Source organism: Sarcophilus harrisii, chromosome 3, assembly GCF_902635505.1.
Source record: "Sarcophilus harrisii chromosome 3, mSarHar1.11, whole genome shotgun sequence".
In the NCBI taxonomy this organism is placed as follows: domain Eukaryota; kingdom Metazoa; phylum Chordata; class Mammalia; order Dasyuromorphia; family Dasyuridae; genus Sarcophilus; species Sarcophilus harrisii.
In genome coordinates, this window is record NC_045428.1 from 17,539,641 (window position 1) to 17,561,309 (window position 21,669).

The window sequence follows — 21,669 nt, forward strand, 5'->3', positions numbered from 1 at the left end:
CTAATACAAGTGCTTTACTTTAACAGATGAAGAAACAGAAAACAACTTTTCCATTAATTCTATTTCGAGCCAGAATTAGAATTCAGCCTACATTTAGTAAGCCCCTACTCTTTATAGAGCAATGTTTCTCATACTGAGGAGGACACAAAGTTTTAGAGAAGACAGTTCTGGACTTTGTGGGAGGGTGAGATTCTAGCATTAAGAGTTGCAATCTAGAGTATTGCATTTAAATGCATTAGAGAGGAACTAAACACACTGTTGGGAAGGTTCTGGGAAGAAATGGAATTTAAGTTGGACTTTAGAATATTTTAAGGAAAAAATAGCTATATTTCTTCAACAACCCAAGTTTGTCTGGCTGAATTTTTCTTGTTTTATTAGGGGATAGATATACTTTGGGGATTTATTTGTACATTGGTGTTTTATGAAATATTTACTTTAATAAGCATTATTTGTTATGCCTAGCATGTGCTGAGTGCTAGAAATACAGAAATAAAATCCCAACCATGTCAGGAAGAAAAGTTGATCCCTTGGACTGAGCTCATAGCTTTTATTCAAATAAATATTACAAATTTAATTTAAATTTGGAATCACAACTATGACTTTTTTTTATCATAAGAAGGTAAAGGAACCAGAATGTATTAGGTGTCTACTATACTCTCATTTGATCCTCACAATAGCCCTTAATCCCTGCTTTATGTTTGAGGAAACTGAGGCATATAACTGCTAAATGATTTGCTCAGGGTCAACACAAAAGGAGACTTTCCTCAAATGACAATATCACTGTGTTAATGATTACTGTTTTAAAAAATCGAACAAATTAGTTCATAGGTGGTCGTTATTTTTCAGTCTGGATTATTTAGTGAACATAAAAGGGGATGAGATGTTTTATGTATTAGCAGGAAGGAATGTCAATTATAACCAGAAAATCTCGCATTCTAGAGTATGACTAAATATTCTGGCTAGCATTAAAGTTATAAATTACATGAAATGGAATCTTTTACTTCCTAATTAGCATGAATGATTCATTAAAGGCAGTATCTACATATAATATCTAGTACCAATTACATACCCAGACTAATTAAAATCATATAAACTAAAGACTGAAAAGTTCATGTTTTCTAGACTTGAAAAATTTGCGTGACAAGACAGTTTCTGAAATAAAAAAAACAGATCCTCAAACTTCTGCCTTACATGGGAAGGTTTTTTTTATTCCTTTGAGATATATTTGGTTAGGTTCTAAATATAAATCCATTCATTTTTATCTTGTAATTTTTAGTTAAAAACTGTAACTGATTATAAAGAAAACATCTGTTATAAACAAAAAGGTGTTTTAAAAGCACATTTCATTTCTTCCACCAGTTGTTGCAACTGTTCTCCTAAGCAGAGAAAGGAAACCCCTTTTTTAAACTGGAGCGACTGCATTAAAATTCTTTCCCTGAGCAGAATGAAAAGCTGCCCATGGCTCACACAGTGATTCTGCTGGATGTATGAGTAGCAGTCTGATTTTCCCTTCAGAGTTAAGTATGTTAGCGAAAGACCAAGCCCTTTAGTTCCACTGGGTTTTCAAGGAAATCATTATGCCAAACACTTCACTAGAAAGGCTTCATCTCCATACAGCAGCCACTGTGACCTGTTTTAGAGATGACATCATTGGGTGTCATGTGGCTCCTTAACAGTTCAGTCTCAGAAAGAGATAATCTGTGAAAGCCACCAGTGCCTCATTTCTGTCTGTGCTACGTCTCAGCAAACAGAGGCAACGGCAGGGGTGCAGCAGGACTCTTCTCTAAGTGAGGAGAGTTTGCACATTGCAGCTATGGAATCCTAGGTCTCATCTTATTTATTTATTTATTCATTTTAGAAGTAAAAGCATTTGGCAGGATGAAAAGCATTAGCAGCTTGGGACTGAAGGGAGTTTGGAGTCTGCATTAGGATCAAGTAGTTGTCTGGAATCCTGGCTTCTCTGTTGTGTATGTTTCAGTTTGAAGAGAATTGATGAAATTCAGTCTAAATCCAGCTTCCAAAGAGCTCACCACTTTTTCAGTTGGTGTTTGAAGATTTCTGCTGTGCAGTCTTACTTTGGGCTGCTTAAGAGCTATGCTGCATGTCTGAAGGGCAGCAACTCTTTCTTTGTAGTGCGTGTTAGAGATATTCTTCAGATAAGTTTACTTTCCAGCACAATACTTCATGGATTTTTCTCTCCTGCAATCCAAATAAACAAGGTTTATTCTTTCAAATGGGCAAGGTTCACTCTCTTCAGCACCATGGAGAGCTCAGGACAGCAACAAATCTTTTGGGAATCTGGCCAGGAGAAAAAATCTGACAATGTAAGTGCACCAAAATATTTTATCTCTTACATGAACCATATTTTTACAAGCTATTGATAAATCACAAGAACATTCTGTAGATGAGGGGAAGTTTAAGACAATGATAATATGGTAGTTCTTCCTTTTCCTCCCCAAATTGAGGGCAACATTTAATGTTTTTATATAAATAGTGTGGATACTTTTATTCTGTTTCTCTTTTCACAACATGAATGATGTGAAAATATGTTTACAGCATTGCACATGTATAACCTATGTCAGATTACTGCTGTCTTGGGGAGGGGGGAGGAGAGTAAGGAAGAAAGAAAAAATTGGAACTCAAATCCTTATTAAAAATGAATGCTGAAAACTCTCTTTACATGCAATTGGAAAAAATAAAATGCATCTAAAACACTAAAGTTGGAAATATTTTGCATGACTTTTTTGTGATACCATTTGTTATAAAAATTATTGGTCACTAATTTTGGAAATGTGATTTTCAAATTGATTAATTCACAGAAAGTTAATTGTCATTTTTGGATTTGCATTTATTGGTCATATTAATACTTCAACCAGTAAGTGATAAGAATAAGTTTAGTCTGTTGGGTACTTCAGGGTACTCATTGGAACACTGAAACAGACCAAATAACTCCAAATGACTCTGGAACCATGTGTGGTTGGAAAAGTAAAGAGAGATTTCTGCTAACTACAAATTGCAGTGATACCTTATTATAAAGTGGTTGGCATGAGCCTCTTGATCCCTGTCTTCCATAACATCAAATATACTTTCATCCTTCATTAGGATCTGTTTGCTTAGCTAAAGGTAAACTAGTTAAACTGTCAAAACCAGAAAAAAGACAATTAATTTTTTCAAGATGGATCTTCGCTTTAATAATTCTTCAATAATATAATTCAGATTTGATAATCAGAGATGGAGAGGGAAGAAAAGGGAAATGCAGAGAGAAAAAGGGGTGAGGGAAAAGAGATATAGCAGATGGAGAGAAAGAGAAATTTTAAAAAAGAATTTGGAAGATAGCAAGTTCAGCTACATTGATAATGTCCATAGAATTATATAACTTTAAATAGAGTCAAAATTATAAAAATATGTAATTTATAAAATTGAACATCTTTTAAAACAAACCTGTGTCTCAGGAGAGTCAGACGAATAGGTTAAATATTTTCTTTTAAAAATAATTTTGAGAAAATTGGTTTTTGGTAGTCTTCTGTGAAATTCTATCCTCTCATTTGTCTTCTATTTCAAAGAGAAAAAAGTCATATAAAATACAGACTTCTTAGGTAATTATTATGTGTAATCCTCATAAGTATAAATACATAATAAATATAAATCAAAAGAATTACAAGTGGTTACGAGATTAGGTGACCAGGAATGCCACTTTCTAAAAATGCCATTTCTGTATTGGTGTTGTAGAGACTGAATTTCATTTCTCAGACACAACAGGTACACTTTCATAATCTGGTCTCCTAGAAATTATCTGGATGTTTAATTTGTGAGTAACTCAGAATAGATGATATTGGAAGGTAGTGGAGCAGTCAAGGATACCTAATGTTTGGGTGCTTTTCTTTCCAACTTTTCAAATGAGTCTGATTTTAGAGGTGAGTGAAAAGTATCTTTGGTACCACCAGAGGGCATGCATTTGGGGTTTTTCCATATTGATTGCTCTTTTAAGAAGAACTGTGCCCTTTCAATGCTGCCTGCGAAGTTTGAATAAATCATCCTGGCTCATTAGTCTGTAATACTGTGATCGACTAGATCCAAGATTTGTGCCATAATTCAAATCTATTTTCTAATTAGGGCTGGGCTGGGACAGCTGCCCCTCATTCAGTATTTCATTCTCTCTCGGTTAACATTCTACTTGTATTGCCCCTCTGACAATGTCTCTGGATTTATAACCACAGCTGTTTGGCTTGTCTCACGGAGTTTGGATGTGCTTCTCTACATATTTATTGGATCAGAAATGATTGTTGCAAAGCAAATCACAAACATTTGTGATATCCTCTCAGTCATCCATGAAACCACATAAGTCACCTGAATGCTAGAAAATGCCTGGCTTTACTCAGTCCACTTCACAGCCACTTGACTCTGAAGCTATAAACATGCTTCTCCCTATTGCCACCCACCTCCCTCCTTCCTAGCATTCTGGAGGGAGCAGATGTTTGTGGAAGATCTTAAGTTTAGTTGAATGGCACTTTTTAAAATTGTCTGTGTAAAAATGTTCTCACAATGCTTTCTTCCTTGACCCATGAATTTTCAGAGGGCTTTTGTTGCCCTATGAACTAAAGGCTCTGGGGGGCTCATTAAATGCCTGTAAAACATGCCCCTAAGCTCCAGCACTTGAGAGCTAAACATGACTAGTGCTTGAGTTATCAATCAAATACATTCTGTGTTCAAGTCTGATAACCCTTCCCGTCAGCCAACTCAACTCTAAGAGGAGAAAGTTGATCTTGACACCATTTTATAGATTCCAGAGCTAGTCCTCCTGAAACAACATTCTAAGCCATCTCCAGCATCCTCAGCTTCTCTAGATTCTGGAGGAGAAAATGAGGCTGGTAACTTTGCACAGCCTTCCCTCATTTGCATCATGGCATCATCTCTGTGATTTACTGGTTTTCTTTGAGAACTAAGGACAAAAAAAAAAACAACTGGCACTTAGACACACACACACAAAATCACACAACCACAGATTTTGATTTCCCTTAGGAAACTCCTTGCCAGATGCTCTTCCAATCAATAAAACCAAGAAAGAATTGGCCTAAGATTCAAAGATTGTTAGGTCATGGGAAGAAGGTTAAGTTTAGGTTACCTAGGGACAGAAGTATTGCAGCAATGTATTGATTTTATTTGAGTGAGTAACAGGTTTTTTCTGGCAGTGTTGTAAATATGTGGACATTAGAATCCAGAGACAGCACACTGATCATCGTATCAAAGAATCACAGCTTAATGGGACTTAGTGATCAGATGCTTATATTTTCATAGACTGGAACAAAAAGAGGATGTAGAGAAAATATTTATTTAAACTCTTCTTTTTAAGTTAATTTGACAAGTTTAGTATATTGGTTTCCTTTTCTATTGTTTTCTTTTCATAATGATAGCCCATCTAATTACCTTTCCTCATAATAATGAATTAGTTGAATAAAAAATATCTACACATGCACATAGATATCACATAGCATTCCCTGTTCTGGATCTATAGTCTACCACTTCTGTTGAGTATTTTATCATGGGTGCTTTTTAGTCCTATCTGATGATGGCATTGACCAGGATTCTGATTTCTTTTGATTTTCTTTTTCTTTGTGTAAATCATTCCTATAGTTCTGTTTACTTCACTATACAGCACTATACTTCACTATACACTATACAGCAGTTCATACATATCTTCCCAAATGTACTCAAATTTATTTCATTATATTCATATGTAACAATTTGTCTATTCCTTGATTAGTCACACTCACTATTACTTAAAATTGTCCAGCAGTGAAATAATTAGGACTTCTTAGACTCTCTTTTTGCCCTATTTCTGTTACTTTATCTTCTCCCACACCTGCATTCTTCCCCCCACTAATTATAATCATCTTTTTTATTGTATCGTGTATAGAAATACTTTTTTCCCATAAATTAAAAATAAAGAAATAGGTCTATTAAGTAGTGAGTTCCTAATCTCTGAAGATATTTTAGTAGGAGTTGAATGATTATATGTCTGGTATGCTGTGGAAGGAATTCTTGCTTTCGGAGAATGGCAGGAATAAATGACTTCATCCTACATATCTCCCAAGAGTCCATTTTTCTATGATTCAGATTGAAATAAAAACAGGAAGAACACTGGATGGGTTGGCTCTGTACAAAGATGATAGGTGGTTCTTGACCAATAGGCTTTCTGAGGCTCATAGTTGACTAAGAGATGTAAAGATATCATTTGGGCTGATTTATCCTTGAATGGCTGATTGATTGATTGATTGGTTTAAATAGAGAAAAATAAAAACCAAGGTTAAGGAGACTTCACCCAGTTCTCTCAGCATATCTTCCACTCATCACTTTTGGATTAGCTGGGAAAGAGAAGAAAGGAGTGGGGAAAGAGTGAAAGAAAATCAATAAAGAGAAGAGAATTATGAAAAGCTACTAAGAGGTGTAGCAGAGAGCCAGAATTTAGGGTCCTATGGAATTTGCACTCATACTTAGGAACATTGAACATTTTTCAGAGTATTGGATTCTCAAGGACTGAGCAGAGCTTAGCAATGAGGCAATGATTAAATTGATTAAATATTGATTAAATTGGTGGTGGTGGGAAGAAATAGAGAACTTATGAGAAAAAACTAAAGAGGGGCAGTTAGGTGGTGCAGTGGATAAAGCACCAGCCCTAAAATCAGGAGGACCTGAGTTCAAATCTGATCTTAGACATTTAACACGTCCTAGATGTATGACCCTGGGCAAGTCACTTAACCTCAATTGCCTCAGAAAAAAGAGAGGAAAAAGCTAAAGAAATATGTTATTTCATTTGGAGAAAAGAATAGTAGGTCAAAGTAAAGAACAGAACCATTACTTTTAAGCAAGTGATTAAGATTAGTTCAAATTCTGACAATGATCAATTCTGCTTACCAACTAAAGGATTTGACACGAAGCTCATGTGATACAATAGAAAGAACACTAGATTTGGATTTAGAAAATTTGGGTCCCAATCCCTTTACTACTTACTGCCTGTGGGACGTTGAACAAATAAGTTCTCTGAGGCTCAGTTTCTTCAATGTAGAATAAAAGAGTTGGAATACATTGACTCTAAGATCCCTTCTGCCCAAATCTTATTAACTCTTGTCTATGATGCTTAATTATACCTGAAAGTTGCTTTGGCATCAAATAAGCATCTCATAAACAAGTTGATGTTGTTTAGTTTAGAGAAGACTGGAGAGAGAAGTTAGTAGAGTTCCAAGTCCACTCTGAACCTGGTGGATCTCATTGACTTTGAGTAAATTACTTGACCTTCATGTTTTTCCTTCCTAACCACAATTGCCTCCTCAAAGGGATACTGAGAAAGAAGCTTAATGAGATACTGCTTTGAGATCTGGAATATAAGGTAGCATTATCCCATTATTATATCTACAAGCTGTTAACTGAAAAGGAAAAAAAGGAGCGAAAACTTAATTCCAAGGAGATCTTTGGCATTTTGTCAGTTCCATTTTAGCTTTGAGGCCTTTTGGAGCAGTTCCTGTTTTTTTTTTTTTTTCATGGCACAAATAGCTCAAAGTGCTCTTTTTCAGAGCCCGCAATATTTTCTTTCCTTGGTGACAGAATTAGGTGATTGTAAAGGATGATGTTGTACCACGGTTATATCCTTCAAAAATCGCACAATTATGAAAGGAAAAATAGAATGGAACAAATGCTGAACAATTCAAGGCCTGCAAATGATGATTGGTGCTTCCCTTCCTCTCATAACAACTCTGGCCTGTTCCAATAGAAGAAGCCCATGAAACTAGAATTAATAACTCCACAGATGCTCTTGTCTAATTGTGAAAAGCTGGCTGTTTGTAAAGAGACTTTCCTTTCTGTTGCAAGCCCTGATTATTTGTAGATAGGCCAGGCTGTTTGTGATATGAATGGACCTTACCTGAGTTCTGAGCACTGTTTATAGTCAGTTACAGCATCCCAAAGTGTCAACACATTTTAGCGAACTAGAAGTAAATGCAAAGATTTCTCATAAGCAGAATAAATAACTTATAAGCAGAATAAAAAACTAATGAAACACGAAGACTTTGACAACTTTATTTTAATGGCCTTATTAAGACACATAAAAGCAGCAATATTGGTTAGAAAGTCATGAGAGAGTTGTTTACTTAAAACAAAAACTAATGTACAGATGACTTTGATAATCCCTTGAGTTTTCCACATTTGGACAGGGCAATCTTGAGTTGTATTTATAAGGGATGGGAAGTGGTGGTCATCTTATATTTTTTGAAGACCTGGATTCAAAATCTCACCTGTGATATACACTGGCAGTATGACCTTGGCCAAGTCACTTAACCACTCAGTTCTCAAAGCAGTTCTCTAAGTCTGTAAGTTACAGAGCAGTTACAGATTTATGGAGATGGTGAAAGTTTCTTTAGTTTGTGTGTTCCCTGTATCCATCAAATCATTGGTCAATTTCTTTCCCTCTAATACTCATATTCACACTCACTCATGCACACATTAACGTTGAATATTTAAATCTGATATTGTTAAAGATAAGAGCGCATTCCATTATAAATATAAGCTAACCTGGTATCAGAAATACCTATTTCTGCATCTTCCTCTAAGATATATTGGCTGTGTGGACCATAGGGAAGATACTTTAATCTCTCAGTGTCCCCAAGGAATTCTCTACTTCATATCCTAAGGGACAGAATTGCTAAAATGCACCATTTGATGTAGCTTTCACACCTGACACACCCCCTACTCTCATAAATTTGCCAACCAAGCAAACAAACCTAAACTGTCCATTTTATTTGTACTTTGAATTTTTCTTACGTCTTATTGTTGCCTTTTACTTTATGTTTATAATTGAACCATCTTCCATCTTGCTATTTCTGAATCTGTTACAATAAATTACCATGGAAAAATAGAGCAAAGTACATAATATAATCACATGCAAATTCAGTTGAAAAACATTTATGGAAATCAACTCTGTCCAAGGTGCTAGGTGGACACTGCAGGATAAATAGCAAGATGAAAATTCATGGTCTTGCTTTAGAAAATCTCAGTCTACTAGAATTTGGAGATTTTGAAAAGATATACTGGCTCCCACTTTAGCTTTCTATTTATAGAAAATAACTCATAGTGTGACGTGTTTTCTTAGTAGTAGTGTTAATTATTTTTATCTTCTGCTTGGCTAATATGAATCTCAAACAGATAGCATGGCCTAGTGGATGTAGGGCCAGGAAGATATTTTGGTTCAGTCCCTTGTTCCTTTGGTCCATTAAAAATATTATCCAGAGAAACTTTTGTCTTAGGTTTCTCCCATCCACTCTGACTTGGTCCCTACATAGGAACTGCTGAATAAATCTGGATAAAGTCAAGAAACCCTGCTGAATGGGTCCAAGTTCATATGTATTCATGTATATGTATTCATATGTAACATAAATACAAATTTATGTTATAAATGTAATGTCAACCAGACCTCACTGTGCATCTACCTAATTAAATCACTCTCCCATTCACTCCTGCGGCTTTTTTCATCTCTCCTTTAACATTCCTCTCTTAGGCTCTTCTCTTTACTCTCTCAGCAGAGAACTTCCTCATATTTCATTGAAAAATTAAGTATTGAAATGAGTAAGAACCACAACATAATATTTCCACTCCTTCTGTTTTTGTCCGCTTGCATTTTTTATTTCCTTCTCAATTATTTTTACCTCATTTCTAAGTCCAATTTTTCTTGTGCAGCAAAATAACCATATGGATATATATATATATATATACATATATTGTATTTAATATATACTTTAACATATTTAATATGTATTGGTCTATCTGCCATCTAGGGGAGGGGATGGGGGGAAGGAGAGGAAAAGTTGGAACAGAAGGTTTTGCAAGGGTCAATGCTGAAAAAATTACCCATGTATATGTCTTGTAAATAAAAATCTATAATAATAAAATTTTTAAAAAAGTATTCTCTAAGAGCTCTTTCTTTTCTGCTCCTCCTCATTGCGTATCATGCAAATATATTCTTCTATTTTCTCTGCTGTAACTCCTGTCTCACACAAAGAGATGGCCCTTCTCTTTGCCAAGGCAAATCCCTCTATATGAGCAAGTGAACTGATTCCATATTATCTTTTCTAATAGATCGCCTCCTCTATCATCATCACTCTCTCATTAATGTTCAATCTTTCTTCTGCTGTTAGTCACTTCCTTAAACCTACACCATGCCCGTGTCTCCCTTATCCCCAAGAAATGCTCACTTGATCCATCTTATCCTACTGGCTACCACCCTAATTCTCTTCTTCCTTTTACTAATCAGCATCTCCATTTACTCTACTCTCACTCTCTTATTAATTGACCGCAGCCTGGCTTCTGCATATCCTTCTCCAACCAGATGTCTTCTCTTAAATTCAAAATGCTTCCCTCTAGATAACTTCACTACTTGTGTTGAGGGTATCACCAATCCTCTCAGGTCAGAACTAAATGTCATCCTCATCTCCTCACTCTATTACTCCCTCCACCCAATCGGTCACCAAGTTCTATCGATTCTATTTTCATGACATCTCTTATTTATGCCCTCTTTGCTCCCCTGACACCAGCACCACCTTGGTGGCCACAGCAGGAGTAATCAGGAGTAATCTCAGTCCACAGGGTGGTGCAGATGCTGCTAAAATAATTCAGTATCTCTCCTCTTCAAGCATCTTCACATTTCAAATAGCTGATCATCCTGTAATAATTCATAGATAAATATCTCAAAGATTTCTGAAGACATTTCTAGTCTGAGGTGAATATAATATTTAGTCTGATTAGATTCAGCCAGAAGATATTTTACTGGTCAAATAAGAGAAGGATCAAGATTTCCTTCATCCCTGTATTGACAGATTACCCTGCCATGGCTTAGCAGATGATCTTTCCCTCTCCTTCCTCTTCCCCCTCCATCTTTCTTTTTTATCTCTCGCTTTCTCTTCTCCCACCTCCCCTCTAACTGTCCCCTTCCTTTCTCTCCTTCCTCTCCTTTCCACTTTTATTCCTCATTTCTCTCTTTATTTTTTCACTGTCTTCCTTCTTCCTCTTCTCTTCCATTCCCTCTCTCCTTCTACCCCCCCCTCCTTTTCTTAATGGGATTTTATTCCAGAGTTCTTGCACTTTTCTCCTTGTGTCATGTTTAAATCTTTTAAGATTGAGGGGCCTTCTAGAAATACTATACTTCATTCTAATTCTAGTTTCTGAGTTTATTTTTTGCTTATCCAAAAACATGGCTTCTTGCAGGACAAAAAAAGAGACGGTTTTTGTGCAACTTCACTTCCTTGTTTGTGATCGGTTTGGATCAGAAAGGAAAGCATCAATTCTTTCATTACTGGAGACTATCTGCCCCATCACACAGGAAGCCTTAGGGTTTTTATAAACATCTCTGTGCAGCCAAACCTATTCCCTAACTCCTGATGGGATCTAGAGTTATATGAATGAGTGAAGTTCAGAGGGCTCGATTTTTATCCTCTACATTTCTCTATCTTCCATGCTTCGATTATTCTGAGCTGTGGCCTAAAGCCATGTGTTCATCTGAGAGGTCAGTGTTGATAATATAGTGTAGCAGAAAGACCACAAAGATTATAAATCAAACATAGGGAATGTTTAAAAAAGAAGGGATAGAAGACAAATAGAAGATGACTCTCTTCCCTCATCCCTCCTCTTTTTCTTTTGATATGTGAAGTATAAATTAGCTCCCAGATTTAGAAAGTCTATTACTTTCAGGATAATTCTCAGAACTCTGTATTGGGAAGCATAAAGATGCTTTAGCTTTGTCATGTGTATATATATGGGAAATTTACCAAGTAGACTATTTCCATCATGGTCACAAATCAGTGCACTACCAAGGGCACATTTCTCTCAAATGCATCAAAACTACTTGAGGATTCTCTTCCTTAATTCTGTCTTGGAGGGAAAAAAAACCCTAGATATTTGGGCATAAGTGATGCAGGTGTGGTCCCTTTAAGATTCCTTTCTTTCTCATTCCCAAACCCTCCTAGTTGATGTAATTATCAATCAAGGACTTTTTGATTCATAAATCCTGGTCCCTTCGAATTCCATTAGAAGATCCAGGCCTGTCCCAGCCCCATCCAGATCTGGGCCAACTTGGAGCTACACCCACAGGCCCCTCTAGCTAAATCTCCCATTATAAAAGGGGCCAAGTTGGGACCCTCTCTTTGCAGAGGCTCCAAACATGTTAACCTTATGCCTGGCATGTCAGGACTTTCTGTCCACTGGAACTCTGTGTCTGGTGCCCTTCTTATCTCTACCTTCACCTATTTCCTTAACTATACTTTAACCTTACTTCGAAACCCCTTAATAAACCTCTTTTATCAATCTACTTTTCAGGCCAATAAATTCCTTTATTGGGAACTCGCGCCAGTTCTAGACTTTATTTAGCTCAGTATCCTTGCACCAAATCCAATGGGGTTGCAGGGGAGCTCTATTTGACTCCCTGTACCCCAAACCTGCCACTAGACCTCAATTAAATCCTAATTTCATTTGGGTACCCCATATCTAGACCTCATCATAAGTGCTTATTTCAGCCAAACTAAAATGGACAAAGGGATATTTTGAGATTTGTAATCTGGGGAGAGAGTAAGATTTGAGAAAAAAAAAAGCAAGAAGCCTCAGGGCTAGAGGAAGAATTCAGATTTAATTTCTTTTTAGCACCTTTGAAAACATGTATTTAACATTGCAATAGGCAACACGTGATTAGAAAACATTAAAATTGTATAGTGCTTTAGGTGGTATGCATTTATTAATTCTACTTGGGAATCGGGATTTTCCTTTGTGAGGAAACTGTAATGAAATAACTTAAGATCATTTACTTTTTGACTGGGATCAAAATTGGTTTTTAAAAGTTGACAAGTGTAAAGGAGAATAAAAATTGTTGAGGAACCTAGGTTCGGAAAACAAATAAAACCAAAACATTCAAACTTGCCTATGGAATTCCAAGATGGTCATAAAAGGAAGTGATTCATTCACGATTAAGCAAGAGTAAGAGTCCAAGTGACCTGTCATTGTTCTGATGGATTAAATACTGTTTATTTCCTCTGCAAAAGAATGATCAGAAGAGCCATGCATTGTCAGCCTTGTTTATTTATTTTCTGTTGGGCCATTCTCTTCATTTGATAATATAAGGGTAGAGAAGTAAGGATCCAGATAGGTGGGAGTTGGGATTCACTTTTCTGAAAGTAGAATAAAATGAGTAGAAAATTTGTCAGAGAAAGATAATATTGATAAAATAGATATTTATCAGAGCCAGAAACAGAAATGCTACAGTGAAGGGCCTGAAAAGTCAGATGGCTGGATGGGTAAACAGAGCAGAAGGTTGCAGTTCAGGCTCTACCTGAGACAGTCTAAGACTTGTACTCTATCTGGGATAGCCTAAAACCCTGAGCTATCCGAGTTAGCCTAAGACTTTCCATACCTGAGACAAAATAAAAATAAGGGTTTTTTCACCCCAATTCAGATACTCTTTACTGATAACAAATAGGATCAGAATTAGCAAGATTGTATAGAATTTTTATGAGTCTTTGAAATACTGCAACAAATAAGTTTATACACATTTTTCAGAGAATATATGACTAAATTATATTTTAAAATACAGATAACAAAAATTCTTAACCTTTATTGTCAGGAACCAAGGAACATGCTGGAGCCAGCTGGAACCAATGGGGATCTGGCTATTAAGTTTTTACGACTCAGAAATTGGCCAGCTATAAATTAGGGTTTGATTTATTATTTTCTTGATTAACTAGACTTGAGAAAGTGAGGGAGAAAATTTTAACAATGCAGATTAAACTTATAAATGTTTCATGTTTACATATTTTTTTCCCAGAGGGCTGTATCATTAAACATTTCCCAGTACATCTTTGCAATGGACCCTTTTGATTGATGAGACTTATAGCTCTTTTCTCAGAAAAAAAAGGATTTTAAATGTGTAAAATAAAATACAGAGGATTAAAAAGTAAACCAATTATTTTGAAACAGTAATAAAAATATATGTATACATGTTTATGTGTATCTGTATATATGTACTGTATATGTGTGCATGCATATATGCATACATATATTTGTATATGTATGTTTATGCAGATATTTGTTGTATATATATACATATATGCATATGCATACATATATGTGCATATACATATATACATGTGTGTATGTATATATATATATATATATATATATATATATATATATATATATATGGTTAAGGTTAAGGATATAGCTCATTTGTATAATAAACCATGCTCCATTTATCTATGATATACACACCCAGGTATACATGCACTAAAAATACATATATTTTTTGTGTATAAAATAGTTTTATACACACATATAGTTTTATACTCAAATATATATATATTATATATATATATATATATATAACTTGGCATATAAACTATATAAATTTTGTTTTATATACATATGTGTGTATATATATCTATATCTATAACATATTACCACATATGGTTTATGTATATAACTTGGTATATACACTATATAACTTTGTTTTATAGATATATCTATATCTATATCTATATCTGGTTATGTAATATATAGTTTTATATCTAGCAAATATACTATATATAGCCATATTTAATTTATATAATTATGTATACATGATATATAGCTTTATGTTACATGTAGCTATATAGGAGTCCATATTATATACATGTGTATATACACATATGTATATATGTATGTAAATGTGTGTATATAGAGACACATACATTTTATATATATATATATATATAACTCTATTGAACTCTGTTATCTATTTATGTATCACAAATTGCCAATAGAATACCCTGCCTGATGTGGAAAATGCATATCAACCATTGATTTCCTTGTTACCCACTGATTGAGACTTTGGGATGTCATCGAAGAGATCTTTCTTTCCATTATGTATAAAGGTCTGTATTTATGGTCACTTGAAGCATGGCTCATCCTACATTTGAGCCTTGTCCTTGACCTAGATAAGAGCTTTATTTTGCTCTTGGAGTTTTCTATACTTGAAGATATTTTCGATACTAGCATGAGAACAGCCATATTTGGTGACTACTACTGGAAGCGTTTCTCTCATGGCAGGAGGGAGCCAAAGTTGCCCCTCTTTAGGGAGGACCAGCCATTTTCTTATGTTGGAAGAAGCATCATTAATGTTTGTTAATTTAAGAGGACTATTCATAATCATAATGTCATAGGACTACTGGTCCCCCTTCTTTCTGCTTATTAACTCCAGTTTCCCCCATATAGATTTTGTTTGTACACAGTTATTTGCACGTTTTCTTCCCCATAAGACCCCTTAAGAGTAGGGATTGCTCTTTTCCATACTTTGTATTCCTAATTCTTAGCAAAGGGCCTAGCATATAATAGGGGAGAGTGTAATTAATTAATTAATGCTTAATTTCTGGCTGCCTGATGGATTTAGAGCCTGGAGATCAAATCCAAGACCTTCCTTTCACAGATTTCACGGGCATGAGAACTCTGAGAGTTAAGTTAAGTGACTTGTATATCCAGGGAGTGAGAGTCAGAGCTAATTAAGGTCTTCTGTCTCCAAATCTGGCACATGCTGCTGCTGCTGCTATAGAGTGATTTATTATGAGACAGTAAGAGAAAGAGTAGAAAAGCACCCACAGAGAATCTACTGGGTCACAGTGGTTTGGTTTTCCCTTATGTGTTACTGCTTCTCCCCATCTGTACCTCTGGTGGGTGCTTCGGATCTAAAACAAGAAGCCCTGAAAGTTATCTCATGAGGCTTCTCTTAGTGGTGTGCCGTGTCTGGGTCCATGTTGGAGGGGTCCTCAGGGACCTGAGCACACAGAGAGTGTTTGGGGGAGGATTACTGGAATCCTCCAGGCCCAGCTGTTGTTACATGCCTAACATGAATTTCTGAGACCATGTTCTTTTCCCCATAGCATTGATATGACAGATTATTCTTGTCATTTACAAAATGACAAAATCAAAGCCAAATCTTTTGGGCCCAGGGGTGTTTTCTGAATCTGATGTAGTCTAACCTATAGGATACAATCAACAAAAACTCTAGGATTCTCTTCATGATTTGGGTTTGAATTGGGGTAATCCCAACGGCATCCATCCATTCGTTCCCTTCTCTATTTAAATAAAAAGACTTTTAACAAAAGTTAAGCTTTTATATAGTGTTTTAATAAATAAAATAATAAGCTTTAATACAATATTTTAAGTGGTTTACATATATTGTTTCTTTTTGATTCTTAATATAAATCTGTGAGATGAATGCTCTCCTTATTCCCAATATACAAATGAGGAAACAGACAAAATAGTTAACTGACTTCTCTAGGGTCACAGAGGAAGGAAATGTCTAAGGCAGGATTAGTTTCTGGCTTTCCTTATTTCAAGACCAGAGCTCCATCCATTAAACCATCCAGCTCCTTTACAAGGGAAGCAACAGGATACATTGGAGCTAGATGAAGATCCTGTCTCAGGAAACTGGACTAGTATAAACCCACAAGACACATTTACATAAAAACACTATAAAATGAAGATACTATACACATATAAATGACAAAGTACATATACTATACTTACATAACATAAATGCACATGTATGTATTACATATAAATATACATGCACATATAAATATATACTCAAATAGAATATGTTTGCATAGATACTATAAAGTATATAATATATACAGCATATATTTGTATATGTATATAATATACATCACACATGTATACATATAAATATATACACACTATCTATCTTTCTTTACTATAAAAACACTAATTGATGGCAATATGGATGATACTACTGTCTTCCAAGGGCCAGGTGTATGGACTATCAAGAAGACCTGGTATCCCTAGGGTGATGGCAGCTGGTCATGGGTACCCAAGGCTTGTTCCTAACTCAGATTGAATAAGGGAGAAAAAAGCATTTCATTCCAGGTGCCACTAAGAAATTCTGCTCTACCCTCTCTTTTCTCGGGATAAAAAGTGGACCTCCTAAAATTGTAAACTTGGGTATGGGGGATTTTTTTTTGGACAACTTGAAAAATTAGGAGATCATTCTCATTTTACTACTTACAGGATGTTTATGGAGTTCCGTCTTCCCATAAACATTAAATACCAATGTCTTACATGGACAGTCAGGGTTTGCCTGTGAATTTGCAATGAGTTTTGTAAAAGATAGAACTGCTAACAAGATACTTTTAAAATGTATGCTTCCCCCCCATTCCCTGCCTTGAGCAGTAAAACAGCTTTAGAGATCGTAACTTGAGAATATATGGGCATTTATTTATAGCCTACCTTTTGGCAAAGATCTGAGATGACATTTTTCTTTTCAACAGCACTCTCGAGTGGCACAGCGTGATTTATAACTTTATTTGGATATTGTCTGCATATGCTGCAAAAACTTGAAAAATTATACAAATGCTGCCAAATACATTGAGTTATTTTTCTAGATACTAAGAGTTCCTACTACAACATGTTCAGCTTATCATGGAGATCTTTAAGAAAAACACATGAAACAACATACATACACATGAACACACACATACTCATTCTTGCCACTTTATCTAGAGAAACCTAGAAATTTAAATTGCTAGATTTTGAGGCAGAATCCGCTCTTCAGATTGTCACTGGAGTTTTCAGAGACACTTCAGGTGACTTGGCACAGGGCACATCTGGAAGAGCCCACTGATGGTGGAATTCTTCCTCTTGGCTTTGAAGAATAGACCCCAAGTTTGGGTTAGAATTAGTCTTGTAATTTGGCCTAAACTTGGAGAATTGAGTTCTTAACCTGAGTCTATCAACTAAGTTCCAATACCTATATTTCAGCAGAACTGGTTTCCTTTATAATTCCATGTATTTTCTTTTCTATATTTAAACACATTTTTCTAAGATGTCCATATGCTTCACTAGATTACCCAACTGGTCCATAATGCCAAAAATGTTAAGAACACACACTCTAATGGAATAAAATTCATTGATTCACCATTTAACTAAGGCAAGAACATTCAGAAATGAAAGATACTCTAGGAGACATCTAATCCATCTTCTCCTTTTTATGGATAAAGAAGCTACATGCAGAGAGATGAAAGTGACTTGCCTGAGACACAGAGGGAGCAACAGGGAGGAATAGGAAGCAGGTCCTATAATGGCAGCAATAACACCCTAACACTGAGAACTCAATATAACTCAAGGAGGAAGTGGTTTTCCTTCCTCAGAAGTCTTTAAGCAGAGGCTGAGCATGTACCTGGGTGTGTTAGAGTGGGGATCAATTGGACTATGTGGCCATTAAGGTCAATTCTAACCCTCCCCACAAAAAAAAAAAACAGATTCTATGAAATGTTTCTTTTTCTTTCTTCATACTGCCTATTTCTTACTAAGAAATCTTGAATTTGAATATAGGATCATCAATAATAGTAGATAGAGTGCTCTACTTGGAATAAGCAAGACCTGGAATATATTTCAGTTACTGGAGTTACTCAGTTACTGAGCTTCATCAATTTATTTGATCTCTCCGGCAAAATGGACTTAATAATAGCAACATCCCCAAAGAATTCCTTTTAAGATTAAATGAGATATGTGTAAAATATTTTTCAAATCTTGAAGAACTATATGAGTGTGGGCTATAGTTATCTCAGGAGGGTCAGTCTTTAATAAAATTATGCCATTATATAGCATAAATATAAAAAAAACAAATGAGAGTGGTTTCCTACACATGGAAATGAATTGTTAAACTAATTCTCTTGTTGAGATTTTCAAATCCCACTTCCCATAAGTTATTTTCTCTGAATTTAGACTCTGATTTCAATGTCATGAAGACCCATGAATTTTTATATATTGTCTCTTCATTGGCAGATAGATGTTACTAGGTTTTGAAGTGTCACATCTTTGTAAATATCTATAACAAAGCCGGAATACTGGATAAGGCTGGCAAATACTTCCCATGAGAAGAAACAACATGATAAATTAGAGAGGAGATATTTCAGGGACTTGCATACTCACTATGGAAACCACACCGTATCGCTGGGTTTTATTCTTATGGACTCAAGATTTCTGCTCATACATTGATTTGCCATGGAAGAATGGATCATGAAATCATAGATTTAGAAATAGAAGGTCATTGTATGTCTAGATTTCATTAAAGAGGCAGTCACGTGGCTTAGTATCTATAGCATTTGGCCTGGAATTAGGAAGACTTGAATTTAATTCAGAAAATTTACTTTAGCTCAGGATATTACTATAGCTGTATGATTCTATGCAAGTCACTTGATCTCTGTTTATCTTAATCCACTGGAGAAGGAAATGACAAAGCACTCCAGTATATTTACCAAGAAAACCCCATGACCAGTAATCCATTCTCTTCTTTTTATAGATGGATCACAGAGTAGGATATGACCAATGACTGAACAACAATGGCAGGTCACTGAATCTAAACTCCTCGTTTTATAGATGAAGAAATTGATCATCAGAAAGATGAATGGACTTGTCCATAGTCACATACACAGCAAGTGGATGAGCCAGGATTAGAATACAATTTCCCTGACTCCAAATTCAACATATATCTCCAAGCATCTATACTATCTTCTCAATAGCACATTATGATATTAAATAAGGTTTTTCCAAATAAAAACAATTTTATTCATATAACTATCACAAAATAGTTTATCTTATAGCAAAGTCAATATATTTTTCTTCAATACAATCAACTGTGTGACCAAAGATTCTACTACCCGTGTCTTCCCCTTACATCTCATGGAATGAAGGTGACCCAACTCTTGTTCTTGAAAACTATATGAATGGAACCAAACTCTGGGAGGCTCTACCAGATTGGAAAGGCCTTGGGTATGAGTCTATTTATAGACTGCCTCTAATTTGAGAATCAGCCTACTGAAGGGAGAAAAGGTCATTAGCTCATCAAGAAATATTTATTAAATATCTACCATATGCTAGGCATTATAATAGGAACTGAAAATGGCAAATATGACATTGAGATGACCCTTACCTTTAAGGATTTTCTATTCTCTCATCCTACTCCCTACTTTTTGTAGGGAAATGGATTGTTCCAGTCATTGTAACTCTCAAAAACCATGATTAGAAAGATCATGATCAGAGCTGGTGAATATAATATGAAAGCCAAACAAATTCTTGCGAAGTAGCAGATAACATTTAGAAATTTGGAATTCGGCTCAGTTGAAGCAGAAAGGTGCATTAGAAAAAACACCTGGATCTGGAGTCAGAGAGAGATCAAGGTTTGAATCCTTCTCTGGTACAATTTAAGAGTCTATAAATCACTCAATTTTTCTGGACTTCAGTTTCCTCATCTCTGGGGCAAAGGGATGTGGAGAAGCTCTCATGAGATGAGGCATGCAAAGTCTTTTGTAAACCCTAACATGCAATTTAAATATCAATAGCTTTGACCAATGCTTCCCATTTCTTCATTAGTCTGAAAATGAAAAACAGGACAGTTTGGGATCCAGAAACTTTGCAAAGGAATCCTAGTAACTTAGACTTCAATTTGAAAGGGACTTGAGAGGTCAACCATTTAATTTTACTGATATGGAAACTGAGACCCAGAAACATGGAGTGGTTTGCACAAGGTCACACAGGAAATAAATGACAGAGCCAGGATTCTCAATCACTTTCTCTGCCATCAAATAAGTACATGATACATTGAGCCAGACTGTTTTTGCAAGAACTGGGCTAGTTGTCGCTCAGTGAAGTAAATATTGATGTCTAGACAGGGTTCTCTGATATGTGAAAGTCTTCCTATTCCATCCACAAAGAAGACTAGTAGCAGAATTCCCCTTACCCCCAGGAATTGCTCCTGAGTCTCTGCGTTTGAAAGAGTTTGTTATTCATTGTTTCAGGCAATTTTTTTTCACAAGTTAGTTACTTAGCTTAAGAAGTGTACTGTTTATTTGGTATCAAGCATAACTGAGCACTAGGATGTTAAAGTACTGCCAAAGGAGATGTATTTTAGACATTCCTGAGAAGCTCTTCAATGTCTAAGTTTTTCCCCCATCAGCACACATTTGACACTTGAGGAGTTGAAACAGTGGTCATATCCTGACTATGCAGAGTATCATGCTCATAGATGCCAAGAGACCCAAATGGAGAAAAAGAAATGAACTTTTTATCATTTCATTGGAATAAGACTAGCTGAAATTGATATAATACTCTTAAGGTTTTTTTCTCAAGCATAACTCTAACTGAGGCATATCATCTTGGCAAGAGGATCATTGTTCCCATTGGAGATTTGAAGACATTTAGGTGCAGAGAAATGAAGATAGTTTTACAAATTAAAAAAAACTCATTCAAGCAATCACCAAATTAAGGCAGGAGAATAGATATAAAATATGATATGGCCAGATTTTTGGCAGTGACTTAGAAAACTGGAAAATATTGGCTATTCACACACTAAAAAAAATTCCATGCCCTAAATATATCATGTCTCTGTCAAAAGGTAGAAAGTGTGTTTTAATTGTTTTTCTGGAATCATGGATTTTCATTGTATTGATCATAGTTCTCATGATTTTCAAAGTTGTTTGGTTTTCCAATGTTATTGTTCTTGTAAAGATTATTTTCTTAATTTTGCTTATTTCATTCCTAACCAATCTATATCTTCAAATTTATTAATGATTATGATATTGATATTATGGATCA

The 21,669-nt window shown here is 35.4% G+C and overlaps 1 protein-coding gene across 1 annotated transcript in view; it reads left to right on the top strand.

Annotated features, from left to right (window-relative positions):
• The first annotated feature begins 1,761 nt into the window (after positions 1 to 1,761).
• The window catches only part of LOC100913944 (schwannomin-interacting protein 1), a 576,192-nt gene continuing 556,284 nt past the window's right edge, over positions 1,762 to 21,669 (top strand). Inside the window, exon 1 of the mRNA XM_031957583.1 lies at positions 1,762 to 2,324. Coding sequence (XP_031813443.1) covers positions 2,262 to 2,324 — 63 coding nt within the window. The 5' untranslated portion in view covers positions 1,762 to 2,261. The remainder of the gene's footprint in view (positions 2,325 to 21,669) is intronic.